This window comes from Styela clava, chromosome 6 (assembly GCF_964204865.1).
Source record: "Styela clava chromosome 6, kaStyClav1.hap1.2, whole genome shotgun sequence".
Taxonomy (NCBI): domain Eukaryota; kingdom Metazoa; phylum Chordata; class Ascidiacea; order Stolidobranchia; family Styelidae; genus Styela; species Styela clava.
The window spans coordinates 1,655,967-1,674,612 of record NC_135255.1 but is presented as its reverse complement, the minus strand read 5'-3'; the positions used below and the strand labels follow the sequence as shown (position 1 = coordinate 1,674,612).

General features: G+C 36.6%; 1 protein-coding gene across 1 annotated transcript; it reads left to right on the top strand.

The window, feature by feature from the left end:
* The first annotated feature begins 813 nt into the window (after positions 1 to 813).
* On the top strand, positions 814 to 3,442 carry LOC120331677 (putative glutathione-specific gamma-glutamylcyclotransferase 2). The gene is made up of 2 exons (XM_039398800.2): positions 814 to 1,142; positions 2,154 to 3,442. The coding sequence occupies exons 1-2, from the start codon at positions 984 to 986 to the stop codon at positions 2,571 to 2,573; spliced, it is 579 nt and encodes a 192-aa protein (XP_039254734.1). The 5' UTR covers positions 814 to 983; the 3' UTR covers positions 2,574 to 3,442.
* The last annotated feature ends 15,204 nt before the right edge of the window (positions 3,443 to 18,646 follow it).

The following is an 18,646-nucleotide window of genomic DNA, read 5'->3' as shown; positions in this document are numbered from 1 at the left end:
TTAATTTTTTCAGCATTTCAAAGTAAAACCAGGCAGAGATGGAGGAAGAACAGTTGACCTTTTGCCTTTATTTTTTAAACCTACTTGTTTGCCTATAACAAAATCAAAAGCATTGTAATAACTTGATAATGAACTTAACAGTCAACAATCTAGGCCGACGGTTAACGAAAATGCCACTACTCCACCCTAGTTAGTTCACTTTAGGCCGACGAGGACGCGATATAGAACGGTCAGTTGGGCGACAACCCCGCGATTCTTAGATCGCCATGGCGACCATTTTAGACGTATTTAGGATTCCTTTTCCAAGGAACATTTCGGAGACGCTCGCGGAACACTAGTGTTCCGCGGAACACAGTTTGGGAAAGGCTGTGCTAGATAGTCCACTCCACTAAGGTGAAAATCTTAAAAAAACAGTAACTTAACTATGGTTTAATCATGGACTTGCTGGAACTCAAACCCCGACCACGAACGTTTTAACCAATTTTTTTAGCGAATCCCAAATATTCCGTAACTTAGTCAACTGTCCGTCCAAGGAGTACCGTTTATTTTTTAATTTTTTAAACACCTGTCAATCTTGATAGCGAACATGGGGGGGGGGGGGGGGGGGACTCTGATGACCGTATGGTCGTATAGCCCCCCCCCCCCCCGGTCTATACCAAATAACTGTGTATTTTGTAAATAATTTTCATTGATTCATGCTTGTATTCTAGTTGACGAAATAAATCTCTCTATCTCTCTCCGTAATTTCGAGATCTCGGGGGAAATTTGCAAGTCATTGCCTGACTCACTGTTTGCGGTTTCCGACAACCGGTTTATTGATGAACGTGTTGTGACGCAATAATTGAAATGGTGTTGCTATTTTTAAAGATCGATTTCGAAGAACCTCGACAAAGCGTTTTGCCTTTCTGCTGTGGTATTACATAAGCTGAAAAGAGTTTTGTGGTATAGGCTAGAAGCTGCTATGCAGAACGCTACCTTCGGCTATGTGCAACGGATCGTCATCACACATTTGGATATTTGGTTATGGTTCTCTATTGTGGAAAGCTGACTTTCCTTTCGTACAAAAAGTGATAGGATACATTGAAGGATTTGAACGAAAATTCTGGCAGAGCAGTGAAGATCATCGAGGCGTTCCGGATAATGTAAGTACCACACTTTCCCTCGGCATGTAAAGTTAAATACAGGTTCCTCTAAAATAAATTATTACAGTAATAATAGCACATTCACAGCGCATGTTGTTGATAAGTTAAGGATACTTTAATTTCTTCATCAGGCAATTGTTATGGGCTAAGTTAGTTAGATCTCAGTAATTATTTGCAAGATCAAATTTGCAATAGAGTAACTATCACAAGTTTTTGTTTTGGTATTCTAATGACTGAATGACTGTTTCTATTCAGTTTTAGCTAAATTGAATATCTCTTCCTCCATGCATCTTGTCTGGAGCATTAAATGATTTATGTATTAGCTATGGCCAGCCTGAACTGGGTGAGAGGTAGACTATCATCATCTTTCTTCATTCTTGGGAGAATTATATTCACAAAGTATCCGGAACAAAAATTATATATGCATGGGCAATACAACGTCATTGCAATAGTTTCCACCAAAAAATTGATTCGGATGATTCCGAACACGAAAAATGCTATCCTGAAGCAGCAGTTAATTTGTAATTAGTACAGCACTTGTCTATAAATTTAAAAAATGAATACTCCAGTAGTTACTTGTTAATCTCAGAACAATACATATAGGCTTAGTGGCTTACATACATTCATTTACATTACAGACCTTTTGGTTTATTTTATTTGGCTTGATTTATCAAGTTACTGAATTCGGCAAAGAATGAAGTATATTAATTTTAAACACTGATTCAAATGTTAGCGAAGTTGTCAACAAGTTGGTAATGCCATTTTATTTTGATAAATCCAATTCAAAAGTAAACAAAAGCATTGCTGTTATTGGTTCTACTATAGTCTGGCCATGCTAACTACTTACAATAAATAAGAAGCCAACTCATGCCTGATTGCTTAGAAGACTAATTCCACTTTCCATATTTAAATTCATGGCAGTTAAAAATTCTGTTATATCACCATTAAGTTTGATATTTAATTGAACATTTTTGTTTGACCATTAAACTAATTATTTATTATTATTTTCAGCCAGGCAGAGTAGCGACATTGGTTGAAAAAGTAGGGGGTGTTGTGTGGGGAGCAGCATACAAGCTGCCATGTGATAAATCAGACGAAGTTCTGAGGCATTTGGACCACAGAGAAAAAGGTGGATATAAGACGATGAAAACAACATTCTTTCCAAGAGACAAAACCATACCTTCTTTTGAATTGCTTATTTATATAGGAACACCCGATAACCCAAATTTTATTGGTCCAGAAACCTTGCATGAAATATCAGATGTTATAGTGAACGCGGTTGGTCCGAGTGGGCCAAATGTAGAATATCTATTGAATTTAGCTGAATTTGTGAAAACTTACATTCCAGAAGATAAGGATAGTCATTTATTTGGACTAGAGCAACTAGTTCGTGAAAGAATTTCTACCAGAGGAGAATATGTAAAAGCCTGAGTTTGTATATAAATAACTTAATGTGTTGCAAAAATAATGGTACAGCATTAAACTTTCAATTTGATTCAATTTACATAACAGCATAATGTAGGATCTTTCAATATAATCAAGTATAATTTTGTCCCAACTGATCTTAACTTGAAATTTTTTTTATATATTTATTTCTTCTGCTACTTGTAGATTAGTAGAAAAAGTTCTTATAGAAATGCTCGTGTTGCATATCTGTGAATTTTATCTCACTTCTAAGATTTGTTTGATATCTAAGTTCTAAGTATTAGATCTTTGTTTTATTTGTTTGAATTTGAACTATGCCTAATACTTTATTGTATAACTTATCATTGATCTTAAGTTGACTATAAAAATTCTATTTATGCATGAAATCCAGAAAAATAATTTTCAGTTTACCTTCATTTTACTCATATCCTCATTAATGAAACTTGTAAATTCTTTTATGACATTTATTCAGTGTTCGATATCTCTTGTGCAATGTTATATTTCCAGATTCAGTTTCACATGACATGGTTTAGCATGATGTCCGACTGTGTATAAATTATCAATCAGCAAAGTACCTTTCCATATGTTCCTATTTTTTATTTAATTAATTCTCCAATTTGACACAGTGTGTAAAAGAGATCACAATAATTTTGTGAATGGCAACACGTTTAATGACTGGCACTTTTCGTTAGTTGTGAATACACTTTGTAGAATGTGTTATACAATATTGTTGCACATGGTGTGGCCATATGGGTCGTTTTGCGAAAGCTTTGTTTTAGTTGTTGTTGTTAGTCTTGTTCTTGTTTTAGCAATGCTGTCTGGTTTATCATAATTTGCATTGTATGTAATAAATAATTGGTTGTTGAAAAGCAGAATGCATATTTTTAGTGCTAAAACCGAACAACACTTTTCAAATTTGCAGGATTTGGGATCTCTCACTTCGTAAATATCTTATTAAATAATGTTGAGCATTGAGATTAAGGTTCTGATGCAGCGTAAATTTTTTCCAATTATTTGATAAACCCGTAAACACCAGACTTTTTTAAGGAATATCTAAGCCATGGTGGTCATAGTAAACTATGTTCGTTCGGATTTATTGAATTATTAAGTAACTTAATTCTGTTTATTAAATATGCTTCGATTTTCGCCGAAGCTTTTGGATCTAAATTTTGGGCATTTGTAATTACGTATTACTTTCAATACATTTCGTCTTATGTCGCACTTACCACTTCGTCGATGTCCGATAAAACGTAAGCAGATCACCGATGCCCTGACAGTGTACAAAAATTAGGACTCCAGAAAATGTTATTAACTTGATTAAGTTTGAACATCGAGATTATAAATATCGTTGGGGCCGATAAGTAAAGCTGCGCCGAATATGGGCTCATGTGAATGTAACGCGGTGTCTAAGAACGGGAAAGAGGTCACATTTTAATGTTGATTATCTTTAGCTCCATCTGCAGCGGTTTTAATGTATTAAAATTTTGTACGAAAGTCGATAGAGATTCACAGGGGATTAGTTACACACTGGGATTGCGACCGCGCAGCTGGTTGTTACCAGTTGTTACCAGTTGTTTGAAAGTACTACATCTGAAAAAGACCTATAGCATAGAATATAGATAACCCAATTTCAGGTAAACGTACGAAAACAAAGTTAATTTTTTCCAAAATTCTAAACAATACTTTCGTAGGAATCAAATTACAGACCTTTAGCTTTAGGAACATGTTTCGTCCGGTCATTATCAAATTAAAATTTATTTTCACAAGATACATAAGCACTGAATAAAATAATTATATATATATATATACATGTGAGTTTCCATCCGTGCGACGTACATAATTACCCATATTAAAATAACAAGAGTTTCGTTTACAAGGACATCACGTTTTTAATATTATTCGCTATTCGATTTAATATATATAATGCAGAGTGGTGCAAGGTTGTCGGCTTCGCGGGCCACGTTATTATTTTTGTATTGATCGCGGGCCACAATAGTGCATAGAATGGGTAAACAGTGCAATACAAAACAAACCCTTCTATGGACCTTTCCCCGACCTTTGACCCCCGGATAATTCTTCCTATACTTTACCATTGCAACATTTTCGGGGCTATTTTAAGAGTGCTTTTGCGAGTTGGCGCCTGTAAAATGGGGTATGTGTTACAAACCATCATTATAATTAATCGCATACAACAATCTATTTTTTAAAAGTACCGGTAAAGAATTTCATGCTAGTCTATCACAGCTATTTCTACACTAATTTTTATTACTGCAATCAAATTAAAACTCCTAGGAAGACCGAGTGATCATTGAATTATCTGATTTATATTTAAGTTTCCGAAACACAACTGAAAACTAACAAATAGAGTTCAAAAACGCGAAAACGAGGTAATGTTTACAACCACGCTTGAAAATCTGTCTGAGTGAGAAAAGTGTATGAGCGGATGCGAAAAGAGGGCATTGTTACGTCACTTTTTGCATCTTGCTGATTAGCCAATGTCACGAAGTAAACAAGGAAAACGATACTCGGGGAAAGGTCCATTGTCCAAACCATTGATCATTATTTGTCATTAATCAAGCTAAAACGTGCAAAAACCACCAAAAAACTCACTAAAACGTGCAAAAATATTACTATATCTACACTTAGTGTAAAGGGGTCGGGAACCTTTTTGGTCAAGAGAGCCATAAAATATACATATTTTCAATTGCATTTCCGTGCGAGCCATATAACATTTCTTCACTTAATCAGGCCTGAAATGTTTACTCAAAAGTCAACACATACAATGTCAATATACATTTAATGTGATTATCTGATGCTGCATGTAGTCGCTGCGGGCCTTGAACGGTTGCTCACATGCAGCCCAAGTTGAAATCGACGATACTCATCACCTTTTCTCGTTTAGGCATCTCCGTAGTGTTTTTAAAACTCTATCGCTTTGTGATGTCACAATATATGTTCCAAAATCACCTTGTTTGTGCAATGCGTGTCTGGTAATTATCTTACATAACACAGACATGTGCTGGACGCGCGTTCTCAAACGTATTGGGAATTTTCTGCCAAATTTGGCTATAACAGAGTTTGAAATCTCGTAACAATAGTAAGCTTAGTCTTGGGATATTAGATTTTTTTGGGAGCCATATGCCGTCACCAAAAGAGCCATATATGGCTCGCGAGCCATGGGTTCCCGACCCCTCGTGTAAGATTTCAAACCTTTCATAAGGGAGAAAATGCCGTTTTAGATTGTCACCGACACAACTTGCACACATATTAAGCAAGCATTATGGTACGTTATCCCATATCCGATAAAAACTTCTGTTTGAATTGGTCAGTTCCTGTTCGAACTCATGTTTACAAAATAACTTACAAATAACTGCAGATTGATTGATTACCGAATTTTACCAAATTTGGGATACAGGACGATAATTACTAAATTTTTGTAATACTGTTTAGACTGGTTGCAAAAATGATCCGGCAGGAATTATATTCAGTTAACATGCATAGCCAACCTAGGCTAATAGATTCCTTATTCAATTTTTAGTTTTCTATGAGGCCTATTTTGTTAGCATATATTCCTGCCCAAAAAGTTGGAAAGCCATATAACAATTTAGACAACCCAAGCAGTCAAGAACATAAATCCACTTCGCTAATTGCTTCAGCTAGCCATAACACTATAGTCCAGCGGATAATAGGTAAAATCATGCACTTTTGGAGGCAAGCATGAAACTTGCCACACATGTACAGTAGCATCCCCTGAACAATTTTGGATATGGTGCCATCCGAGAAAATACCTTGTTGCCATGGAAACGAGGCATCATCCGTATTGCTATTTAAGTGAACTGAAAATTACTTTATAAAAGGATATTTTCAAGACAAGTGAACTGATGTGTATATAAGAAGTGAAGAATATGATCAGAAGTGCATTTTGACAATTTCCCTTGATAACAGAATACCTGGTTACCATGTAAACGAGGTATCATTATCGACCAAACGCGATTATTTGTCGCACAACCTGTATTTTCTGTTATTGTCATGAGTCACAAATTAATTAAGCTACATTTACTTTCAAAATGTAATTCCTTTTGTGCTCAATCAACTGACATCGCCAATTGTATACTTTTAAACTCATAGCCGCGTAAAGCTGGTGAAAATATAAAATATATATCTCATAGCTGACGGATTATTGTTATCTTGGAGCTATCATATCGTCATCATATATTTTAATAAAGATAAATTCATTCTCTTAACTCTGGCATTAGTATCTCAGTCAGATAAAAACGGAAAACCTGCATTACATTTCAGCTCAAACTCGGCTGGACTCGTTGATTATTCTAATCTATATCTAACGTCACCTTATGTAAGTGCTACAAAACGAAATAAATAAAAAAACGATTGAAATAGTTATGTTTTTCAAATATATATTCCACAAATACTCCCCAATAACTAGTGGGGCAATTTTACTATTTAGATATATACTCCTGCACTTTTGGATGCAAGCATGAAACTTGGCATACATGTACAGTAGCATCCCCCAATTATTTTGCAATGTCAGTCGCTATTTCCGCAATCCCCATCACAGAAACATAGTGGTGTACATGCTAAATCAGCACGGAAACATTTGCAGCGAGCAGCACAACCTTTCTTGCAGCCACAATGAATCAGCTCTGTGCAAATTTTTGCTGCTTCGGGGATAGTCATCCATCTTGGTAAAAATTTGTCTCCTACTCTTCCCATCCCCATTGCTGTGCATCAGGTAAATTTTGTGAAACCTCTGTTGCTTTGCTCCAAATAAACACACCTTGGAAGATTGCTCTACGTATGTGTTGTAACAGAGAATTTGATGTAGGGGGGATATTCTCTGTCATGTTCCCTTTTTTGTAAACAGACGATGTCGTAGCTCATCAACCCGAAGGGAAATAAAATAATTATTTGGGAGGAAAGCTTCTGCTTCTGAAGTTTGTTCCATATCCAAAGAGTCTGAATTATTTTTTGGCTTACCTAGCTGGCACATGTCGATAGGTAGACGTCGAAATGTTGCCGATTCTAGTCATCAATTAGGATTCAACCGTATTTCAACATCTATCCAACATCTGGGTAATTGCTAAGTTCAACTGTACATACTTTTGACAACATACTTGTCCGATCGTAGAGCAGAACGATGAATCTTTCAATCATTTGAATGCATTGTGCAGACACTTCGCTTGTCCCCTCTAGCTTGTCCTCATACATTGTACATACCTTTGACAACATACTTGTCCAATCGTAGAGCAGAACGATGAATCTTTCAATCGTTTGAATGCATTGTGCAGACACTTCGCTTGTCCCCTCTAGCTTGTCCTCATACATTGTACATACCTTTGACAACATACTTGTCCGATCGTAGAGCAGAACGATGAATCTTTCAATCATTTGAATGCATTGTGCAGGCACTCCGCTTGTCCCCTCTAGCTTCAGTAGGCTTAACAGCGTCTTGGTCAGGTCTGGAAGATTTTCCCACGTTGTTCAAGCCCTCCTATTGCTATGACAATCTTCCAAGGTGTGTTTATTTGGAGCAAAGCAACAGAGGTTTCACAAATTTACCTGATGCACAGAGATGGGGATGGGAAAAAGTTAGAGACAAATATTTACCAAGATGGATGACTATCCCCGAAGCAGCAAAAATTTGCACAGAGCTGATTCATTGTGCCTGCAAGAGAAGTTGTGCTGCTCGCTGCAAATATTTCCGTGCTGATTTAGCATGTACACCACTATGTTTCTGTGATGGGGATTGCGAAAATAACGACTGACATTGCAAAATTGATCGGGAGATGCTACTGTACATGTGTGCCAAGTTATCCAAAAGTGCAGGAGTATATATCTAAATAGTAAAATTTCCCCCACTAGTTATTGGGGAGTCTTTGTGGAATATATTTTTGGAAAATATAATTATTTCAATCGTTTTTCTATTTATTTCGTTTTGTAGCACTTACATAAGGCGACGTTAGATATAGATTAGAATAATCAACGATTCCAGCCGAGTTTGAGCTGAAATGTAATGCAAGTTTTCCGTTTTTATCTGACTGAGATACTAATGCCAGAGTTAAGAGAATGAATTTATTTTCATTAAAATATATGATGACGATATGATAGCTCCAAGATTAACAGTAATCCGTCAGTTACGAGATATATATTTTATATTTTCACCATCTTTACGTCGTTATGAGTTTGAAAGTATACCATAGGCGATGTCAGTTGATTGAGCACAAAAGGAATTACATTTTGAAAGTGAATGTAGCTTAATTTGTGATCCATGACAATAACAGAAAATACAGGTTGTGCGACTTATAATTGTGTTTGGTCGATAACGATACCTCGTTTCCATGGTAACAGATATTCTGTTATCAAGGGAAATTGTCAAAAGGCACTTCTGATCATATTCTTCACTTCTTATATACACATCGGTTTACTTATCTTGAAAATATCCTTTCCTAAAGTAATGTTTATTTCCCTTTAATAGCAATACGGATGATGACTCGTTTCCATGGCAACGAGGTATTTTCATGGATGGCACTATACCCAAAATTAATCAGAATATGCTACTGTACATGTGTGCCAAGTGTCATGCTTGCTTCCAAAAGTGCACAATTCCATCATTTTTGAGGTTTTATCCGCTGGACTACTACTCAATTCAGTGACATCAAAATATTTTTTGGTTATTTTTATGACGAAATAACTCCAAATGCGATTTTTGTGTACCTTCGTGCAAATGCGTCGCGGGCCACAGTCTGAGACGGTCTACGACAGGGGTCGGCAACTTTCTGTCGCTCGCGGGCCAAAATAAAGGTTGCAAGTCATTGGCGGGTCGCGCATTTTTTGGAAAGATAAAAACCGAACGGATGGCCGATGAATCAGATTTTTTCACACAAATCAGAAGTTTAATTTTTAGCAGCGCCCGAAGACGGAGCATTTAATTATTTTCTGCGCCATTACACCAATTGCACTTAGCATCAACTTTTCTGCGTTTTGTTGCCATTTGTCTAATTATATTTAAAATATACGCTTATTCAACGAGTAATTGGGAATTATAATACTTGTTAAGTTATAATATAATTTGGTCTACACGTGTCTCAAAATGAATTCGGTTACGTAAAGAATATATTTGTCAAAACAGCTGTTTTGTTACTATAATTCAGTGGAGCGTCGCGGGCCGGATTATTTTGCGCCGCGGGCCGTAGGTTGCCGACCCCTGGTCAACGAGTTAACAATATCCGGTGACATCCCATTTATTTACTATAGACCTACAGCAAAAGCCTTTTCAAAAATTATATATCATAATTAGATCGCTTTACTCTAATAGTTATTTCCTTGAACATCGACCTTACCAGTTACACCGTGTCATGTCGTTTCCGGGATTTAATGAGACCGATGCGATGTAATGCATTTTGTAAAAAAACGAAGATTGAGACAGACACGTATAAGCAATTCCACCTGTGTGGCCGTCGCATCAAATAACTTCTGACGCTTCGTGTTGCTTTATTCCAAAATAATGGGTTATTACATTTGAGGTGAGTGGGGTTGGTAATGTGATAAACCAAAAACATACATATAGCGCCAACTAAATATGCATATACAGCCAATTAATATGCAAATACAGCCATTTTGGTGATGTATATACACAGCCAATATCATATTATGTATATACAGTCAATACAGATATATATACGTATACGGCCATTCAAGCAATGTACACCAGTGGTTCCCAACCGTTTTTATATCGCGGCACACTATTTACCTCTTTAAATATTCGCGGCACTCCAATCACAAAACTCGAACATTTTCTACTCATAAAGAGTGCGATAGTCGGACGCGAACAAATGGTTACTAGATACCGACATTACAACTGTTTTCTCATATTAATGTAAACGAGAGCGTCTTCGGAGCACCTCACATTATTGAAAAAGTTGCGCGGCCACACGGGTAATACGTGGTCTTCAAATGCACCGCCGACCACCCGCTTCGGTTTTGCTCGCCCTTCCCCGTTCCACGTTACGCCCTTATTATTAACACATGTGTTCTCACTTTTTCACAACCTAGTTCATTTTTGTTACAATTGAATATGTTTCTCCCATTGCCAAAATCAATCAATAGTGTCATTGTGGGCACTTGAAATGAAAGAGGCAAACAAACTGTATTTCATTACACAGATTAAGTATTATCGCTAAAACACTAAATACGCTTAAAGTTGTTATAAACAATTTTCACCGCTGGACGTATTTTTTCACGTTGTGAATTTCGTGCAAGACCCGAGCATAATTTGATGGCAAAGATCATAGCATTTACTATGTCGAAACGCTTATTCGACTTTTCTGACCGCAGAAACTATCCTAAAAAGATAATCGTTTTTGTGTTCGAGATATGAAATAATCGTCAATTCCACCACGCTTTCATGAAGTAGTGCAATTTACTAAATTTATAAAGGTTTTAAGTTTCATTTCATTGCATCAGTGTTTGGACTACCACGCGTTTCGCCAGATTACTGACGTGATTACAGATCGCAAGGGTGGTCAAGATAATATATTTTCATCGAATCGAATATTTTTAACGAATTCGAAACGATTTTACTTGTGGCCTTCTATTGTGGCTATTTTATTTTCGTATTAAATAGTGAATAAAAACCCTGCAAAGTCATGGCGTGGAATCCGCGAATCCTGAATGCTAGTTTGAGTTCAAATTATGATCAAATGAGTCGGCAATACAGTAATACACCGCATAGACACACAAATTGGAGAATTTCCCACGGCACCCCTGACAATATTTTACGGCACCCCGGTTGAAAAACACTGATGTACACAACCAATATGTAAGTATAGTCACCCAATATACACATAAAAACATGTGGAAGTGATGCACATACAAGTCAATATCCTATGCATATACATAAATGAATATACATATATGGCCGATTGAGTAATATGCATACACAGCCAATGCAGTATGCTCATATGGAGTACGCAATATACATATACAGCTACTCAAGTAATGTACACACTCAGCCAATGTCATATGTATAGTCAAGTATATGTACTTATGATGGCATTTAAGCGATGTCATATGCATATACTACCAGTTTAATATACATAGGAAGCCATTCTTGTAATGTACATATACAACCAATGTGTTATGATCAATTCAATATACATATACAGCCATTGTGGTGATGTACAAACACCGCCAATTCATTTCATATCCATGCATTTACTGTATATCATATACCGATGCGGTTGCATCTACATTAGGGTTGCCATACCGTCCAGAAAATTTCGGAGATGTCCGGAATTTAGGGTTAAATTTTACGTCCAGGAAGAATTTTTAAAAATGCTCAAATGTCCGGAATCCGGAATTTTACTGCATCTGCAATCGTACTGTGCACACTGCTAATATTACGAGGTTATGTGGAATTATGATGTAACAGAGCGTTTTCCTTATCATGAACTTTCTGATTATTATTATTCGCTGAATGTTTTACCCGTTTCGTTGAGCAGCTGCAAGTGTATTTGATAGCAGCTAGTTGCTTGTTAAGTTAGCTGAATACAGAAGTTTTATACCACAAAGCTTTACTTGTGGATTTTTCTATTTGGATGAGAAGCTAGTCAGGAATTCGGGATTGCATCAACGAAAATGACAAATTACTTTGTTACAGCAGGAAGCAAATGCGAAGATAAAATCACTGTCGCAGAAGGCACTCTTGCGTTTCACGCTGTTAAGCATCATCATAGCTTTTTGTCTATGGACTGACTGTACATCTGTTTCACTTAAAAAGATTTTCCCTGATTCCTATGTAGCGAAGAAGTTTAGTAGATAGTAGTCTCCAGAAAAATATGCATGGTCAGAAGAGTAAATTTGTAGTAACTTGACTTACAAGCGTGTCTGTAATTTGTTTCAAGTATGTAATTGCTGTTCTTTCTTTCGGCACAACCTAATTCTCATTATTATTTCCTACAGCGTTTGCAGCCTTAGCATTTCGGTAGCTCATATATATGGTCTCATGAAAATACGGAGCTCCTGAAATAGGTGCACCAAGATGGCGCACAACCTGAACATAGTATAGGTTGTGCTGATCTTGCGCCGAAAATACTCATGCACTGTCCGGAATTTTGCTTTTTCAAATATGGTAACCCTAATCTACATGTCGAAAGCTTGGAAGTCATATTGATATAATGAGTGCGTTAGGGTTTTAAAAAACTCTCAGAAAATCCAAAACGGCGTACAATGTCCGCCACTCGTGGTGCATGAATACATATAAAAGGTTGAAATCCATGATACCATGAAAAAAAGCCCTACAACAGCTGATTGTGATTTGATGAAGAATGTGTGGCTGCCAACGACGACATTGTAAATCCCTTTTCAGTGAACTATTCTTTGGCTATTGGCAGTAGTCGACGAACTAATGATTTAATCAAATTAAAGTTTGGTGCAACCTATAATTACTCACGTTACATATTGATTATTCAAAAATAAGGATGCTAAGTATGACTACTTACAAGTATTCGATTCTTATCCGATTCCTAAATTTCGATTCCGAATCTCGATTCCTCGACATAGCTTACAGGAGAAAACATACCCACTCATACAATACCATATGAAATCGAACAAGAGAGCGATGTTCAAATATATGGACATAAAGACCAGAAAAAATTTGCATATAAAAAACGTATTCCTTACAGCCCACATTTATACATAAAATAAACGTAATAGCCTTCTAGATAATTTATTACAATTTTTAACCACTGAAAATTTCAAAGCAGTTTCCAATCGGTGAGAAAAGCTATTTTTTCATAACAATAACAAGAAAATGAATTCTAACAACAACAACAACAACATAATAATAACAAAACGATCTGTATGTCCACCTTGACTTCAAAAAATCACTTAGTAGCAAACAAAAATCTATTGCAATCTAAAGTTCAATTCGTTCACATGCCTTCTTGTCAGTCTCGATTGCAATTTGGAGACGGCAAGCCCCGCTGAGCTAAAAGCTCTTTCTGATGCAGCCGATGTTGATGGGACACAGAGGTACATTTGGACGACAACAGCGATGTTTAGATTAGATATTTTGTTTTGTTGCCACCATTGCAACATTTCTTCTTGGATCGCTGATATGATAAAAATTATGTTATTTAAATATATTGATATCTCAGCTGAAGCCTTCACCTCCCTGGTCAATTCACCAATGTCGCCGCCCCTTGCTTCAAAGCTGTCAATACCATCATTGATGATATTTTCAATATAGGCTTAATTTGTTCTATTGAAGAGCTATTTTAGGCATTTAAGCGATGCAATGTGCTTCCATTACCTAAAATATGTTGCGTAACGCTGTAGGGCGGAATTACAAACAGTACTATACCTACAGCAATCTACCTCGATCCAGTCCGGGTGTGGAATTCAGTGAAGTCCCTGGTTGTGGCAAAGGGTGTTATGTAACTAAATACCTGATGTAACGGGTTGGCTCTTTATATGGCGCTCCAGAAGTATTTGTACCAATATAGGGGTAACTAATTTTGTTTGCCTATTTTACATCAAGTTGTGTAAAAGGACTGAAAACTATGATGGGCAGGTGGTATATTCACTTGGCTAACACAGACAGTCCCCGAACTCGTAATAGAACTAAAATAAGGAAAATCGTATTAAAATTATGGCCTAATCCCAACCTGGTACACACACTACGAGAGTCCCCTTTATAGTCCGTAGACAGAGTATGGGGAAAATTTGACTTCTTCATAGTTATGTGGGTATGGCATGGGGTATAAAAATCTGAATAAAGGATGATGCTATATTCAAACGTTCTAAAAATCTTTCATCTCCTGCAGCGTGAAATAGCCACGTTTCTCGAAAATTATTAAATAAATAAATGGTTTACCGCGCTACTTTTCCCCGCTTATTTAATTGAATAACTCACAAACGAGAATGTCGGTCGGGGACCGAAGACTTATCGATCGAAAGTTGGGGGATCCCCCATCCACTCTGACTTTATAGTGACTTCGCGTGTCCCATCACTAATTAAAAAATAACAGCCAATTATACGACACGATTCATCCTAAATCAATCGGTTTCTGGTTCGAGCTATGATGAATGCACGTGCAAAATTTGGAGCAGATTCAACCTCGCTTTCGTGAGATATCGCGTGCATCTAACATACAGACAAATACCTATCAACATACTTACCGATCTTAAGATCGATAAGTATAAAATGAAATACGAGAATACCGTTCGGGAATGAAGACTTATCGATCAAAAGTTACTTACTCACTTTTACTCCATAGCGACACCGCGTGTCAATTCACTAACTAATTATTAACTCGCTAATTATACGACATAATTCATCCAAATTCAATAGGCTTCTGGTCCGAGATACGATGAATGCACATGCAAAATTTGGAGCAGATTTATTCTTGCTTTCGTGAGATATCGCGTCAATCTAACAGACAGACAAACAAACAAACAGACAAATACCTATCAACATACTTACCGATCAAGATCGATAAGTAATAATGCACTTTATTTTTATGAGTAAACTAACGATTCCAATCATTTGTACATAAATGACTATATACTATATCTAAATAAGTTCAATATACCATAATCAATACTGCATATTCATAATCAATTATAAGAAACTCCAAAATACATATAAAGTGTTAACGCAAATTTAAAAGTAAAAATCCCCAAAATCAATTTTAAAGTATTGGTTTCAGATTTTCTGGGTACTGGCCAGGAACTATTCTTCAAACCATTTCAAATAATAACGTTAAATTAAGATATTAGACAACTTCCAAACACGTTGTATTGCCAATTATTGTTGAAAATTTTTAATGTACGGTAATCACTTTTTTCTTTATTTACATGGAAAATGATGTAAAGGAAATTCATGCTTCATAAACCGCAATTTAAGGGAGCAATGCACTATTCTCTTGATTGATGCTCTCTAGAAAGATATTTTTAACGATTTCTGAGTTTTGAGCATTCTGGCGTTTTATTTTCTCAATCGATATGCCTTATAGGCAATGGTGGGATTCAAATTTTTTGTCAGCCGGTTCCTTTACAAAAGTCATATTTTTCAGTCGGTTCTGTTATAAACAGAACATTGATACTTGACAGTAACCATCAGTAATGTTAACCTGTTCGCTGATCTCATAAAATTCCGTGAGACGGTTCTATAGAACCGGTGCGAACCGGCTGTATCCCACCACTGCCCATAGGCTGCCAACTTGCGCCCATCATAATAACTCCCGCGCCAACACCGAACAATATAACGCCCGCTGGTGATAAAATCAGGGCACAAGAAGCAGCTACGACTGTGGAGAAGGAGACCCCCCACCATTCCCCCAACAACACCACCGCTAATCATTGCAATGCTAACTTTAGTGATTTTCATTTTTCTTTTCGATACCAGGCTTCCAGCTGCTCCAACTTTTCTGGGTCGTCTTTGAAGTCGTTTTCCATCAAATTGTAGCAATGCTCGAGCTCCATATAGAAGAGGATCTATGAAAAAATAACGATAATCGATAGTATATGATCTGGTGAAGTTAAAGCATTATAAAAAAATCTAAATTCACGCTGTAATCAATGATTCTTAAAGCAGTGTTTCCGTTTTTTTTAATGGCAAATGACAAACCAGCAATGGTTAATGAGATCTGATCTGGTAAAGAAAGTTAAGTTTTTCAACCACGTTCACCCCTAACCAGTGTGGGAAACGTGGCCCTATTGGGCAACGACGTGAAATAATTAATACGGCGTAAATCTTGATTTGAAATGTTGGGGCAAATATGATGTTACAGTTTATTGACAATGTATGTGATTCAATCTTAAATATAAATACATTTGTCATTGCACCTTGGTCTTTGTATATTTGATCGAAGCTTTTGTTTTTTCGAAAGGAATTATGTGGGGTAATATCGAAGCCGTATTAGATTCTGATACCACGTTAATAATTGGGTACTTCAAAAATATGTGAACTAAAATGGCTGACACCGAAACGTAGTATGTGTACCAGGGTAGGGTTAGGCCATAATTTTATTCCAATTCTCCTTATTTTAGTTCGATTACGAGTTCGGGGACTAGCCAAGGGACTCCCGTAGTATTTGTACCTGAAATTATGGCCTAACCCTAACCTGGTACACACACTGCGTTCCGATATTCGTCATATTGGTTCACATACTTCGGGAGTACTTATAATTGAGAGCTAGTAAATGGCATATATATTCACCTCGCCTCCATATTGTTTATACATTGAGTGGAATGTCTGTAAAGTAATAAAATATAGGTTATTGAAGAATATATCCATGAATACGCAAAAGACTACAAAAGACTTAATTTCCAAAAATAACAGTGCAAGGTTTAAAATTTCAATTTGTTATGTCACTCGAATTTTTGAAATTATATTTGCAAGCAGAATTCAGGTAATCTCGTAATTAGAGTAAATGTTTGTATATACATAGTGTTAAATGAAAAATTTATTGTTTTATTTAAATCTATTATTATGGACAACTTTTAAGATTAAATCTTGCAAACAGCTATGGTTAAATGTATTCCTCACTGTTAGACTTGACTTATCATAATTTGTGTCTCGGATATTTAAAAAAGATCAAATGTTTAATTAACCATTTTGTTGTCCTGAAATTAAAACCAGAATATTGTTACTTTCAAAATCTTTACGCAGCAGCTTGGCTATCAAAAATATATCAAAGCGTTTCAGCGATATGTGTGTGCTAAATGAAGTATTCGGCTTTTTAAATCCCTACTCCTTGTTGCGAAGTGACAGTATCGAAATAGATATGGGCAAATTTGAGAAAATGTATGCTGATGACGTGAATTTTACCGAGTTAGGAGTTAGGACTAGAAATCTATAGGTTTAATCGACTAGTAGAATCCGTGACGCTACAGCGCTGGACGTGCTGCAGTGATTAATCAAACATCATTTATGTGAATCAACACCTATAACTTAAGATCGACTATGGGAGAAAGCAGGCTGTCTGCACTAGCAATACTGCCCATTGAAACTGATTTAGTCGAGACATTATGTTTTGACGATATAATTTCTAAATTTGCTTCAATGAAAGCTAGACGTATGTAATTTGGAACTTTCAATAAAATTAAACAAACACTGCTTTGAATCTTCTGTTGTGTGGAATTTAAATCAGCTTTTACGACGGTGTTGAAGAGGACGGCATTCCGTGCAAAAATTCAAACGCGGTATATTGAGTTGCTACGCCACTGGCTGGTCATGTGACATGTTTCGCATTCTGTGGAAGCGCAGATTACACCAAACGCCACATCTTTTGGCAAATCTTCCAATTCGAATTCTGTACGCTATAAACTCTACTTAGTTTAACTCTTGTTTCGTTTGCTCTACTGATTCCATAAACAATTTTTTTGTATTTGTTTTATCAACTATTGTATCGCCTGTTATGCTGATTGAGGAAACACTTATGTCGCTTTTGAGCATTGCGGTCCTACCGATTGTACACCTGGTTTTGAATTCCGTAATTATTTACTGTTTGTTTATGTTCAACCTGAAACGTATACACTAAATCACATCAGGATTTCCTGATATCAGATCACTTTATTGTTAGTATTTACTCTGCCCCTGCATGTGCGACACAGCCAAATATTATTCCAGCGCTTACAAGATTAAATCCTGATTATAGTTTCATTTTTATGTCGCAGATTCCAACCTTATTTGAAGTTTGACAACGTTCCCGAATTTCCGTCACGTGCACCGACAATTTTTCATACCACGAATGCAGAATCAATTATTTCCCAAGTCCTCATTCATGTCGTGAAAGGAAAATCCTAATAATATGGCGAATCACTACGGTTTCTGCTACCAGCCCACTTTCCCACCACCACGGCCATGCGAAACCCCACCAACCAAGCGTCTCGCAATTTTTTGTTATTAAACTATCCACCACGGGACTTCGAATCCCAGACAAGATTCAGTGGTTCCCATTGAACCAACTGTTAGCGTACTACTAACACATCACAATGAACGGTGACACACGACTCCAGGATGTATGGCTACTATAGAGACCTTAGCAATTAAGTAG